Source organism: Diprion similis, chromosome 3 (genome assembly GCF_021155765.1).
Source record: "Diprion similis isolate iyDipSimi1 chromosome 3, iyDipSimi1.1, whole genome shotgun sequence".
NCBI lineage: Eukaryota > Metazoa > Arthropoda > Insecta > Hymenoptera > Diprionidae > Diprion > Diprion similis.
In genome coordinates, this window is record NC_060107.1 from 607,200 (window position 1) to 620,273 (window position 13,074).

The 13,074-nt window shown below is 44.1% G+C and overlaps 1 protein-coding gene across 8 annotated transcripts in view; it reads right to left on the reverse strand.

The window, feature by feature from the left end:
- Nucleotides 1–3,577: 3,577 nt before the first annotated feature.
- The window catches only part of LOC124416756 (titin), a 54,352-nt gene continuing 44,855 nt past the window's right edge, over nt 3,578–13,074 (reverse strand). For 6 of the 8 annotated variants that reach the window (XM_046898064.1, XM_046898057.1, XM_046898058.1 and 3 more), the window contains 8 exons: nt 9,993–13,022; nt 9,522–9,624; nt 7,537–8,574; nt 7,203–7,385; nt 6,439–6,936; nt 5,619–5,713; nt 5,355–5,535; nt 3,578–5,263 (listed from right to left, as the gene is read on the reverse strand). In XM_046898064.1, coding sequence (XP_046754020.1) covers nt 5,154–5,263; nt 5,355–5,535; nt 5,619–5,713; nt 6,439–6,936; nt 7,203–7,385; nt 7,537–8,574; nt 9,522–9,624; nt 9,993–13,022 — 5,238 coding nt within the window. In that variant the 3' untranslated portion in view covers nt 3,578–5,153. The remainder of the gene's footprint in view (nt 5,264–5,354; nt 5,536–5,618; nt 5,714–6,438; nt 6,937–7,202; nt 7,386–7,536; nt 8,575–9,521; nt 9,625–9,992; nt 13,023–13,074) is intronic. The other 2 variants (XM_046898063.1, XM_046898060.1) reach the window with 2 other exon arrangements.

Sequence of the window (13,074 nt, forward strand, 5' to 3'; positions counted from 1 at the left end):
TTTACCAGTATTTTTTTCAGCATTTGAGCATTGGGAAGAAATTTTTTAGGGAATAAATATGGCCTGATTTCCCTGAGGATTTAATCATCGTACCGAGTCGGCTGCAAATCTTGGCTCGACTTTGACCGCGTTAGCTATTAATAAATCGGGTTAGGTACAAGCGACAATTCGGAAAAGACCTTTAAATTCCCTAATAAACAGTCATCGCTCGCGGTGACAATTCTATTTTCGAATCTTCTTAAACGCTTAGTTTTAACCGGGCAATCAGGGCGAGATCCAACTGACGTAAAAACGTTTCTTCGAATTTCCTAAGCGCAAGAATATGCTAATGATCGTCGCTTAATAGCTTGTCTCCATGTCGGCCATTGTTTCGTCCTTCCACCCTGGCTCTGATCTCCGTGTCTCGACGAAGGCCCAAAGAAGTCCCTGTTTCATCATAGGGGCAAGTATCGTAGATTCATAGATCGTCTCAAGTCCCAACGAAAACTTATTAATTATTTTGACATAGTTTGGAAACAAGAATAGTGCAAATAATTATATTTGAGCGTTTGGTTATTGTTAACATTGGCACAGTGCCAGCCTCAGACGCGACAGACAACTTGGGGAAAATCGTTTCTGCCTTGCGAGAGCTCCTCGCGAGACTCTTGCTGTGTCGCGATGTCGAAATAATTTGCAGCCACAATAACACCGTGAAAAAAAAAATATATATATATACATATTTCCTGAAATCCAACCTGAGTTACATTTCGATGCGTTAACTCCGATAAAGTCTTTCGATTCTATCGTAATTTTCTTTATTGCTTAGATGAAGGGAGGCACGTGTTTTTCCCCCTTTTCTCATTCGCCATGCACTAGAGAATGAGAGATTTTTATTACTTCTCAAGCTGACTGGTAGGCGTTGCCAAGATGAATCCCTTCTTTTTTATTACATCTACTGTTGGCATCGTCCGATCGTAATTTCTTCACTTTATTTAATTTTTTTCCACCGCGATCTAAAATCGTCGCTAGAAACTTTTCGCGACTGAAATAACGGCGATGGAACTTCCTGAAGAAGTTTACGCTGCACATGCAACATGCCAAAAATCTCGAGAACATTACTCATCGTAAAGACCGAAAATTATGCTGAGATTTTTCTTATCATATCTAAGAATAATACGAGAAGGCTAATGTTGAATAGAAACGAGAATCGCGTCGTTTTTCTTCGCACCCGGAGGTATGTTCAAGTATTTTCGGCCTGGCGTCTAATTGTTTTCTTTAAAAATGTGCTCCGCATTCCTGCGGTTACTTCTCGCCAATTCGGTTCGTCTAAATCGTAATTCTTCCCTTCCTCAAAGGCCATAAACATTTCCCCCCGCCTTTGAAGTGGCAAGGTCAATACTGACCGCAGCACAGGAAAAACAGGGAAATCAAATTTATCACGAGTTTTGAAAAAGAGTCTTCCAGACGTTTATTTTATCCACCTAGAATTGATTGACATAATTTGTCTTCTTATTTATCTATTTATTTATTTATATTTTTCCCCCTCAAATTTTGATCGGCGAACGATTTTCGCTGTTCTTCAAAATCAATGCATACCCATGCAAAATGGTTACACACTAGTTGGCTGGTTACCGCGATTCACCCTCATCTGGTTACGATTTAACCGTTGTTGGTACGTTGCCCATCGTTGATACAGAGTGTGCTTAATTTTTGTGACACGAATCACGAAGCGTCGTGGATATTGAAGCGGAGTGACAACCGGAAAGAGGATAATATTATTTATAGTCATATTTCTTGTACACAAATGTCGATTCTAAGTCCTCCTCACGGATCAAGGAAATAAATGTTTTATTATTTGCGATTCGCGCGTTTCCTGGCTCTCATCCAGGACGATTGATGCCCAGATCGACGGGAAGTAGAGTGTCATACGTCGTAGGAAGAAGTGAATTCCTGAATAATTTCTGAATCAGGAAGAGGGGCGACAATTTCGTGAGATTTTTCTGCCACCCTCCCGCTTTTTGATCCATACGTTTCACCTGAAACGTGGATCAAAGAATTATTCGAACCCGATCATTCGCTGGACTTACAGGAGCTCATTGTTCACCTAGTTCTCGGGAATCTTCGAGTTTATTTCGGCACTGTGCCTCATAGCCTAAGGCTGACTCAGTGCCTTCACGGTTTCGTTCCCATTGGCCGCCAAACTTAATACAACTTCGCATTTGCCACACCGACGCAATTCCCAAGGTAGAGGAACACAGCTGGAGAGACGCGTCGTTAAATCCGTTCCAACGATCCAATTTCCCTGCCTAATTCCTTCCTTCCTTCGCCAGGAATTCACTTATGTCTAAAAATATCCTATAGCTACTAATTAAAAATATTGATATTGGTAAAGAATAATTTGAATACAGTGTTTCTCAAATTCAGAAAATGGTTGTCTAAAGTAATTATCCAATGACTAGAACTACGCTAATGACTTTCAAATTTTCATTTTTTGTATCATCTTATTAAGCTATATCGCACATTTTATCAAACTGAAAATTTGCCAACCTCGTCTAGTTCCTCAAGGTCTGTTCTCGAATAGCAAAGAATTTACGTAACTCCAGCCATCGCGATCTAGCCAAATTTTTTCGCAACCATCAGCCACTTATTATATGCGGAAAAATTTCCGCATCACTTTATTCAACCAAAGTGCTTCTGGTCCCGAAGTCTAGACGAGGAACCGGAAGTGCATTTCGCTCGTTCTCTTCCGTCTCTCTAACGTTCGTGTAAAATTTTTTGACCTCATACTTGTGCTTGTGCAGAAGTCGAATATAATTGATATCTAAAAAAGTTTGTTTTTCCCACCCCAGCGGTATTTTTTATTCTTGGCCGAGCCGACTCACGCGTTCTTTCGTCGTTTCGCGCGATTACGATGCCTTCTATTTTTGTCCCGCAAACGGCCATGGGACAGCTGACCACGGCACTTTCCTTTCGGACTTTCGGTGTGTCGCTCAGGAATCACCAGGACAGCCTTCCAATATTCCAAGTTATGGCTTATTTCTACCAATTACAAGTGAAACTAATTATTTTTCAAACTTGACGATGAGAAGCACAGAGCTTTACTTCGATCTGCACCACTTCAGCGATTTTCCCTGCTGCAGAAATTCTTTTTACTCTCATGCACCAGACCGATAGTTTCATCAATTTTAACGACACTAACTACGATAAGCTGGATATAGAAAATTATTCTAGTTTCTATAGTTTCTACGATCTACGTTCACAATCATCTACGTTAGTATCCCCATGTTAGTTATACAGATTTTGATAATAATAAATAGTTCTCGGACTTGAGGGACTCGAGTATTCGATCGTATGTCGAAGGGTAACCAGTATTAGTTAACTTTGCGGAAGGAGGGAAACGTAGATTCGCTCACGCTTCGATTACTTCTTGAAAATTATACTTTTTGAAAGATATTTCTCCCCGTCTGTCAAAGTTAACTTGTATGGTGATCCTTTCGCCGGAAACGAAGGAGTTAGGAGTTAGGATTAAGAATGTTGAGAAAGAAGGTAAATTTTATTTTCAACTAGTATAATAAAAGGTTACACCAAGAGACCCAAATGTAATTTATATTGCAGATGAAGCATTGTTTATTTACATTATATAATATAATATACCATTATATGTGTGTACGTAGATAGGTGATATACACTTTATTAATCGAATAATAACTACAATAAATAGATGCGTTTCAATGCTGACTATAACAGGTAATAGAGACATGTCAATTAGGTATTACAAAAGCTCCAAAAGGACAATTATGCCGGAGGTAGGAAGTATTTAAACAGAGGCAAGACCTCCTCCAAATTAAACCATAAATATAATGTTACTTTCATTTTCGTTATACATATTCAACCTTGTAGATGGTTATTCATTTGCTGAAATAACCTGACTAGCTTGTTTGTGTGATCGAGAATTATTATACGCTGTCCGAATATTCTTGTGCAAAAAATAATTTTCCTACGTTTCTCTACAAGATTTTTGCTAGAATAGTTTTGTATTTCTTCTTCTACAAAGTTTACTTGTGAAAAATTCTGTACACGATTGCGTAAAATTAATCGAATTGTAAAAGCATATTCGCACAGCGTCAAAGAATAGTGACAATTGAGTTGTTATATACATGTGTATAAATATTTAACACAAATAAAGAGGAAGAAAATGAAAGAAAAATACGAATTACCTCGTCAAGCAGCAGGCAAAGATGTTTCATGTTATCAATAGTGTAGATCAATATTCAAAAAATATATATATATATATATGTTTATGTGTATAGACGAAAATAAAAATTGAGACTCGAGGAGGGTGAGATAATATAAAGATTCCATTTTACTCAAATGAGACAATTTGCAAGAACGACCACCAATGAAAATGCATTCGAACAAGCTTTCTACGTAAACGAAAAAACAAAAAAATAGAATAAATAGAGAATTGAACAATAGACAAAACGAAAAAAGAAACACAACCTGACGACAAAAAGCACGAGCTGTCTACGTAATCAAGCTTTTCGAAGCTTCCAGCAAGGAGCGTTTCGATCGACACCGAGTTGTTCTGAATGATTGACTAGTAATAACAATTTAGTTAATTTTTCATCGCAAAAAATGCACAAAAAACAAAAACATTCTGCAACCAAATCGGTGTATATATAGTTATATGTGTAATTCAATACCGTAATAATGATAATAATTATAACGCATAGCTGAGTAAATTACAGTTAATTTATATGTATAATATGAAACGATGGGTAATATCAAAAGCTGTGGTATCAAGGAAAAAAAAATTCACGTATTCTACCTTTGAAAACGAGATTCACCCTCAATATCATATAAGTAGCAAAAATAATTTTGTCATTTGTTTTCGTTTTTTTTTTCCCGTGCTCGTTGATTATTCTTTTGTACAATAAAATCCGACCGTTGACTCTATTAGAATCGATTTTTCAGTTGACATATCACGTTGTTTAAACATATTCTGTTCAAGAAAATAAGAATTACAGTAACAATAGTAAATCTCAATGCGATACACAGCGTTATACACAATTATTATAGCCTCACCACTAATCCACCACCTTACATATTCCACAGGCCGACGCAGTATAGGTATGTTCCGATGAACTCTAACCCAGAACTAAGTAGGTACGATATTACTTTGCGTTATAGACTGATCGTCTGTTACCTGGTACAAGCAGCGTGGCTGAGGTGCTCGTCGAGCCGAGATTGTTCGTCGCCGTGCAGCTGTAAGCCCCTGCATCCTCTGAGGGAGTAAAAAGAACTCAGATCTATCAAATACATACGCATATCTGAAAAGATGCTTTAACGGCAAGTCGAAAGGAACTTGTACGTACCGGGATAGGCGGTGGGTATTGACAGGCGACAGACGCCGTTTCTGTACTGAATATCGTTGTTTGAAGAGTTCTCGATGATCCTTCCGTCCTTTGACCAGAGGATGTTGGGCTGTGGTTCGGCCTGAACGATGCATTCGAATCTGGCCGTTTGTCCGCTGACAACAGCGATGTCTCGCAGGGGCTGAGGTTAGCAGGAATGAAAAATTATTGTCTCGATTCATACGTGGTTAATAATAATAATCTCTGAAGTCGTCTGACACCCACCGTGATAAAAACTGGCGCTTTCTTTGGCTGAATGTCCAAGTACGGCTGGATTATCTCTTTGGTTGATGAAGCACCGTTCGTTGGCCATGGCGATCCTGTAATTTTAGGATCAAAATAACAGTATGCAAAGCTATCGATTCGTCGACAGATATTTCACTCGGATATATACGCAACTGAAAATCGGTTCAGGTACAGTTTAGGGTGGTCCTTATTTAGGGTATTGACGAATTTTTTCCACCACATCCGCACTTTAAAAAAGTCCGTTTTGTGATCGAAGTTTCTTATGGAAATGAAATAGGACATTTTTTTTTCTCTGTCAGTAGACTATCTTAGAGTTAAAGTAAAAGTCTGAAAAAATTAGGCAATGATTTTTGAATTATTTGAAGTTGATTTGGAAAGTGGGGTGAAAAAAGAAATGTCAGGAGTAAAAATAAGGCCCAACCTAAGGTAACATTCATCAAAGAGACACACGTTCAAAACACAACCAGCTACAACAATTGGCTAAAAATCATGATACATCAATGTTTGCTCAACGGAGACTCGTCGGTATAAGGTATTCTTGAAAATAAACCTACAGAAATTCAGAAATACACAACGACAACTCGCAGAGCTCGCAAGCTCTACAAGACGACAATAAATTGGATATAATAACAACGGAAGCGCAAATGAAAATGAAAATGCAATGCAGGGATATGAAGATGCATGACTGAGGATGAGGTTCAGGGTTCAACGCAGCGAGGTCTAGGAACTGGGCTGTAAAACGAGACTGAAAGGCCACCAGCAGACGGGGTAACTCGTCGCAACGAAGCCGTGATTCTACCTGCAGAGTCAACGTTACTTGGGGGTCCAGCGCTGATGCTGCTCTGATGAGGCGAGAGACTCGGTATGCTTGGACTGAGCGACATTGGGCTGGGGGTGTTGTCGCCTAGCCACCTGGTGGATTGCGGGATCGCGACACTCGGAGCTTGCAGATTTTTCCCGGGAGAAAAAAGATTTTTCCTCGTTTTGCTCCTGGAGTCTTCGGCCTCGGAGAATTCACTCTCGGAGGTCGGTTCGCCCCATTTCACCGTCTTCGAGCTCGGGAACTTTCCCGTCGGTTCGAACTTGCTTGCGGCTCGTGAAAATCCGTTTTCCTTTCTGGTCGTGAACTCGTGGGTTATCGGGACTTCGATGTCGCTTGCACGCCGTTGTCCGCGTATCGATTTCGCCGCGCTGCTCACCGTCTTCTTGCCTTCACCCGGAAGAATCACTCCAAACTCGTACCCAAAATCGTACTTGAAGTATATGAGCCCGGTGTCTGGGTCGATGTGTTTCGTCCCTGTTTCGTGGCGGATTTAACGGAGAAGATTAAAAAATTTTTCTCACGATTATTTCGTCGCTGATAACGTCTATCGCATTATAAGAAACTTGGAGAGTGACTTTTGTGAAGATAGAAAAATCGTGTGAAAGAGAAATGAACGGAAAGCTTGCAAGTTAAACTGAAAATCTTGACTCGTCGATTTTTTCTTTTTTTTCTTTCATTCTTTCATGTGGCGGAAACTTTGGCAGGACTTGAAGATCGATATTGAATTCTGCAGGAGTTACCGTATTGTGCGAGTCTGGATTCTTCTCTGTAGGCTTGCGGATCGTCTGTGTCTGGGGATCGATCCTCCGAAGCGTGTTTCAATATGGGCTTCTTTCTCATATCACTAGCAATATCTTTGACAAATTTTTCTGTCTTCGACTTAAAGCTCGATGTCATGTCGTTCATGTGTTTCGAAGCCATAGCTAAAAAATGCATGAGTAAAACAAATGGTATGGAAAAAAGAAAATAAATAAATAAATAAATTAAACGAAAAAATCATTGCAACAATTTACGAGTATATCTATAATGAATGAAAATTTAAAGTGTGTATATTTTTGCCAATCGAGTTCTTACTATTTGCGGCCTGTTTAAAGTCGGACTTCGTAACGTAGCCGAATTCCGGCGGTGATCCTGGCTTCAGGACATTTTGTCCTTGGACAGACGAGTCGTAGGATCGTTGCCTGGATATTTTCGTCTGAGAATCGAATCTCTTTCTCATCTCCTCGACCCTTTGGAGTCGTTTCTTTTCCGCGGTAACGTCGTTAAGATGCTGAGCGAAAGAGGTAGGCTGCGGCATCAGCGGTGGCTGAGTGTCGAATTCCATAGGAGTCACCACGCGCTCGACCCTTTGACCTTGAACCGGTACACTCGAGGACCTCGCGTTCCTCGGCGGCTGAACCTTCCGGTAGTGAAGGTCCTCGGTGTCGCTGTCAGCCGGCGCCCATTTTGGCTTTATACGAATGTCCGCGTCGCTCTCGTAGTCGGACTCCCTAAACTGACCTTGAACGAATTTCGTCGGCGTCGGCACACTGTGCCTTCCTTTCTGGGAGCTGCTGCTCTGCCTGGTGAACCCGCCGTGGTTTTCGGCGTTTCGTAGGTTCTGAGAATTCTCTCCAAACTTAATGACGCGGCTGGTCTGCTCGACGGTAACGATCCTCCTGGTGTTCTCCGTCGACTCGTCCATCCGGACTGTCTTCTTCGTTTCCGTTCCAACCGCGTTGTGGAACGGTACCCCGGTTCGAGCCTCGTAGAAGGTTTGGTGCTGCTGATGATGGTCGCTGCTGGGCGATGGTGGCACGTAGCCCAGAACCGGCGGTGAACCGGGAAGCAAAACCGACTTCGGTCTCGCTGGTGTGGCGACTACGAGCTCGAGATTCTTTGACTGGGGCGAAATCGGCGAAGGTTTCTGTATCACGCGTTGGTGCTTGTCGATCTGTTTAGCATCCTTTGTTACCTTTACTGTCACCGCGGATCTGTCGGATGTTTTGAATTCGGGACGAGGTGGACCAGAGTATGTTGGAGGGTTGTCAAACACAGTGGGTGGGGTTGGTAGGGGATCTGTCTTGGTTGGTTGTTGTTGATGTTGTTGTTGTTGATGTTGTTGTTGTTTACCTACATGAGAAAAAAAAACACAAAATTTGGTCTGGTAATGTTAATAGTGTCATTGATTAGGGAGATACAGAGAGAGAGAGAGAGAATCGTTTTACCGTCTTGCTAAACGACTCAAACTTTCAACCAGGTACATCAAAAGCCTTAACCTTCGATTTTAACCAAATTCTCCCCTTTGTCTCATAATCGTTACTCACTCTTTTCAGGATCGACAGTACAGATTCACAATGGGTCAAGGAACGACAGTTTCACAGGGACTTGAACAACGTGATAAGAGTTTGAAAGTGACTTCGTGAGTTTTGCGTGTCTTTGTGTATCCCACAACGTGAGAAATGCTTTAGCATGAAAAAAGTTAATATACCTTTAACCAAGAGAAGGTTGATTAAAATCGTAGGTAATAATTTTTCGACGAAAAATGACGTTCATTTCCTTCCATTACAACAAGACAGCGGTAACGATGCGGGTTAATTGCAGATATTAACAATAATGACAAATGACAAATATGCGAGAGGAGTAAGTTGATGATAATATACGTAAGAGTGTGAGGTAATTAAGGATTAATTATTTTATAATGGCACAAGTATTGTTCGAGTAAATGTGATCGAGAAATGAATTTCTTCCACGTGAAAATATTGACCTTGATATGCAAGAAAACAAGAATAACGCTCTCGTCAAAATTTGTCGTCATAAAAACAACATCAAGGTTAAACGTCCCGACGATGTTACGCAACAGTTTACAACATCCTTTCTGCTTTTTTTCCATCACGACTACTGGTTACCTGGACCGACTAGATTAGGTTTGACTGGCTTAAAAGTGCACTCGTCAGTGTCAGAACCGTGTGGCTTCCACACCGGTGGTATTCTGCCTTCGTAGTCACTCTCATAATCACTTTCCCTAAATTCTCCTTTAATGAATTTTGATGGACTAGGAGGCGGCGGCGCTCTCGTACCTTGGCTTACTCTCACAGGAATTGTTTTGTAAGGGAACTGCTCGAAATTCGTTTCCTGTTTGTGCTGCTGTTGGCTGCTCTGATTTATAGTGTACACCGTCTCCTGAAAAAATTGGAAAACAATAGTTGAAGACGCGTTCGTGGATTTCCCTTGATAAAATCATGCGTCATACTATTAGAAAATTAAATAAAATTGTCAAGCTTGCGATTGTAACCAACTTTTGCACCTTCTTAAAACTATCACGTGCATATATCTCTACACCACATGCTGATCATCTCCATTATAAACGACGTCTTCTCCTTTCACAAAAAATAACAATGTCGCGTCGTTCTAATGGTCTGGGTTGCTGTTAAAGATGCTTTGCGATTCTCAAAGGATTTCGGAATCGGGTATGCAAGCAAGTGAGGCTGAATCGGGGGTGTGAGAAATTAAAAAAAAAACAAAACATCGACCGAGCACACATCTCGAACCTTGGCAGGTTTGAACTGAGTTGAACCACTTCCGCCTGAAGATGTAGTCTTCTCGAGGAAGCAGGACTGTTGCTGCTGGACTTGCGGCGGGTTCTCAGTAAAGGAATTGAACTCCTTCTTGCTACTGCTGAACGCCTGGCTCTTGATCACGTGTGAATGGGACTCCGAGTACGAAGTGTGCGATTCCGAGTGGGATGAGGATCCTTCATGCTTGCTGAACGACTTGTGCACCGTGGATGCAGAGTGCTGTTGGAATGGCTCGTCGGTGTCGGCCATGTAGCCACTCTCGGCCTTCTGGAAGCTCTTTACCTTGAACTTTGGCGACTCCGGCTTGACCTTCGTCGGCGATTTCGGGGCCAAAATCGGCGGGGTCTTCGGCGCCTTGGGCTGAACGAAGATCGGCGGTGAACCGGGCTTCAGATCAGGTGGCGACTGGACGGTCTGCTGATGTTTGAGGTCTCTCTCGTGCCGGGTCATCGTCTTCTTCGACGACTTTTCCTGATACTCCTTAGTCACAGTGGGACGTGGTGGTCCTGTGAAGTCCGGTGGCGGTACCTCGAAGCTGGATGGAGGCAGAGGCTCGGGTTCGGTGGATCTGGGTCTTGTTGGGCCCTTTGGAACGGGGGCCTTGACTCTCCTGTACCTGGGCGCGTCGTTGTCACTCTCGTAAGCACGCCACTTGGTCAAGGTTGAACTTTCGAAGTCGGACTCGTAGTCGCTGCCGGCGAACTCGCCCTTGACGAACTTGGACGGTGTCGGTGGTGGTGGGACCTTCGCAACCTTCGCGGTCCCGGCGTCCGGTTGGTAAGGAAAAGGGTCCAAATCAGGGAACCGCTTGAAGGGCTGAGACTTCGCCGGAAGTGGTGGCGCCGCCATGTAAGCGTCCTTCGGCGGAATCGGGGGCGCTGAAGGCTCCGAAGCCTTCGGACAAGGTGGCACTATCCTGATGCCTCCCGGCGGTATTTTACTCGGAGTTTGCTCAAGGCTCATTTCTAGGGTTTTTTCGATCTTTTCGACCTTCTTCTCGCGCACGATGGGACCGTGAACGTAGCCGATTTCCGGCGGAGGTCCAGGCTCAAGCTCAAGCTCGGGTTCGGACTCCCCGAGATAATACAGTTGCATGTCTAAGCTATTAACGAGCTGCGGGGCCTTCAGCTCTTTGGATTTCCCGAGCCCCGGGGGCCAGCTATTTTTAATGGCGGATGGGCGCAGTCCGTTTTCCTCGATTATAGTCTTCTCGGTAGATTCCGTGCGATGGACGTCACACTCCGACGTGTATTTCTCCTTTATCGATTTCTCCTCAACAGCATTGACCTTATGGTCGACCATGATCGTCTCCGCGTTGTAGATTATCGGCTTCGGTATCAGCTTTGGTGGTGGAAGCGGAGTCGCTGGGGGATGAGAAATCGCCTTGAACACGTGCTCTTCCCGCGTGCTCCACGACTTACTTTCCATCGAGCTGGACGATTCGATGTTCGTGGAGATGAGCCCGCCCGAAGGCGTCTCTTTCACCTCATGACTCGTCTCGTGTGACGAAGTCTTTATGTCCTGACCCGGTGCCCATTGCTTTTGGGAATAGACGTGCTCCTGCTGTGGAGGCCAGGATTTTTTACTCGATTCCACGTGCTTCCTCGCCCATGATTTTTCCATCGCTATGCCATCCGCCGAGGGCTTCGGTGACGTCGCACGCTCCGCGAGACCCGAGGATGCCACCGAATGACATCTGTACTCTGAAAGGTCGGTCGACACGTGGGACCGCGTCTCGAAGTCCGAGGTGTAGGACGTGTCGGTCTGGCCGAACGGACCCGGGGAAGGAAGCTTTGGAGAAGCTGGTTGCGCTGTCGAGGTCGAGGCGAATTTTGGGGGTTCGGATTTCACAGATTTCTTCACGCACACCTCCTCGATGACTTCTTTTTTCTCGAGCTCAAAGGGTGGGGGGATGAAGGTCTTCGGGGGCTGTGGCTTCGGGGTCTCGATTTTGGGCTCAAGTTTCGGTGCTGGGGATGGGAATATTCTAACACCGCCAATTGGAGCTTCAAGGGGGGATAAATTTTTGTGGGACTCCTCTAGCTGCTTTATTTTAACCGACAAATCAGGGCGTTTTTTTTTCGCCGCGTCGACCTTCGGCATGTACCCAATTTCCGGAGGTGGTTCCGGGACCAGGTTGAACCCTGTCATCATCGCCTCAGCGCTCTCCGACTGGGCCTGAAGCTTCGATATAGTGAGGGTACCGTGGATCGGTGAACCGGAAGCGGTCACGTCCTCGAGGATGGTTTGCTTTATCTCGAGGGGCGCGAGCTTGTATCCTTCGTAAGGAAACTCGATGAGGTTATTCTCGACGCCCCTTGACGTCGAACCTCGTTCTATCTTGGTGAAGATATCCTGGACCGCCCTCTTTGTCGTTTGAAATTCGGTGGTCGTTTCCGGCTTCTTCACCTCCTCGTACTTCGTACTGCGCTCGTAGTTCTGGGTCAGCTTGTTCACCTTGACATCAAGTGCCGGCCCCCCGGATTCCTCGTGGAGTTTTATCATTTCTTTCGGACCTTTGGGGAGGTTTTCAACCTCCTTAGATTTCGACTCGAAAAAGCTCAGTGCATCCTTTTTCGCGATCGTTGACGTCTCGACGTTCTCGTTTTCGATCACCTCCATCGTCTTTTCCTCAACAGTGCCGAAGTCGTCTTTGGTCACCTCGGTCACCACGTTAGTCGTTGTCGAGGCGACTTCCGGCGCCTTTTGCGGCATGGAAATCAGCGGAGTCTTGTGTTCCAGTTTCATGTGGAACTTTTGCTCGGACTTCATTTCGCTCTGGTGAGATTCTACGACCGACGATATGGTCTCCGATCGAGTTGTCTTCGACTCGGACGACGGCTGGACCGTCTGTATAACCTGTGTCGTTCTTAGGGAGGAATCGGAAGTGGGAGAAAAGGATGGGGTCAAGCCGACAAGTCCAGCACTCGGCTGTATCGTCGTCGTTGAGATGTGCTCCGCCGTCAGATTAGCCCCGGGTTTCTCACCCTTCGTACTGCCCGGCTAGATAATTAGAACATATTCATTCCCGCCATTTTCAACGGAGCTTGTAACA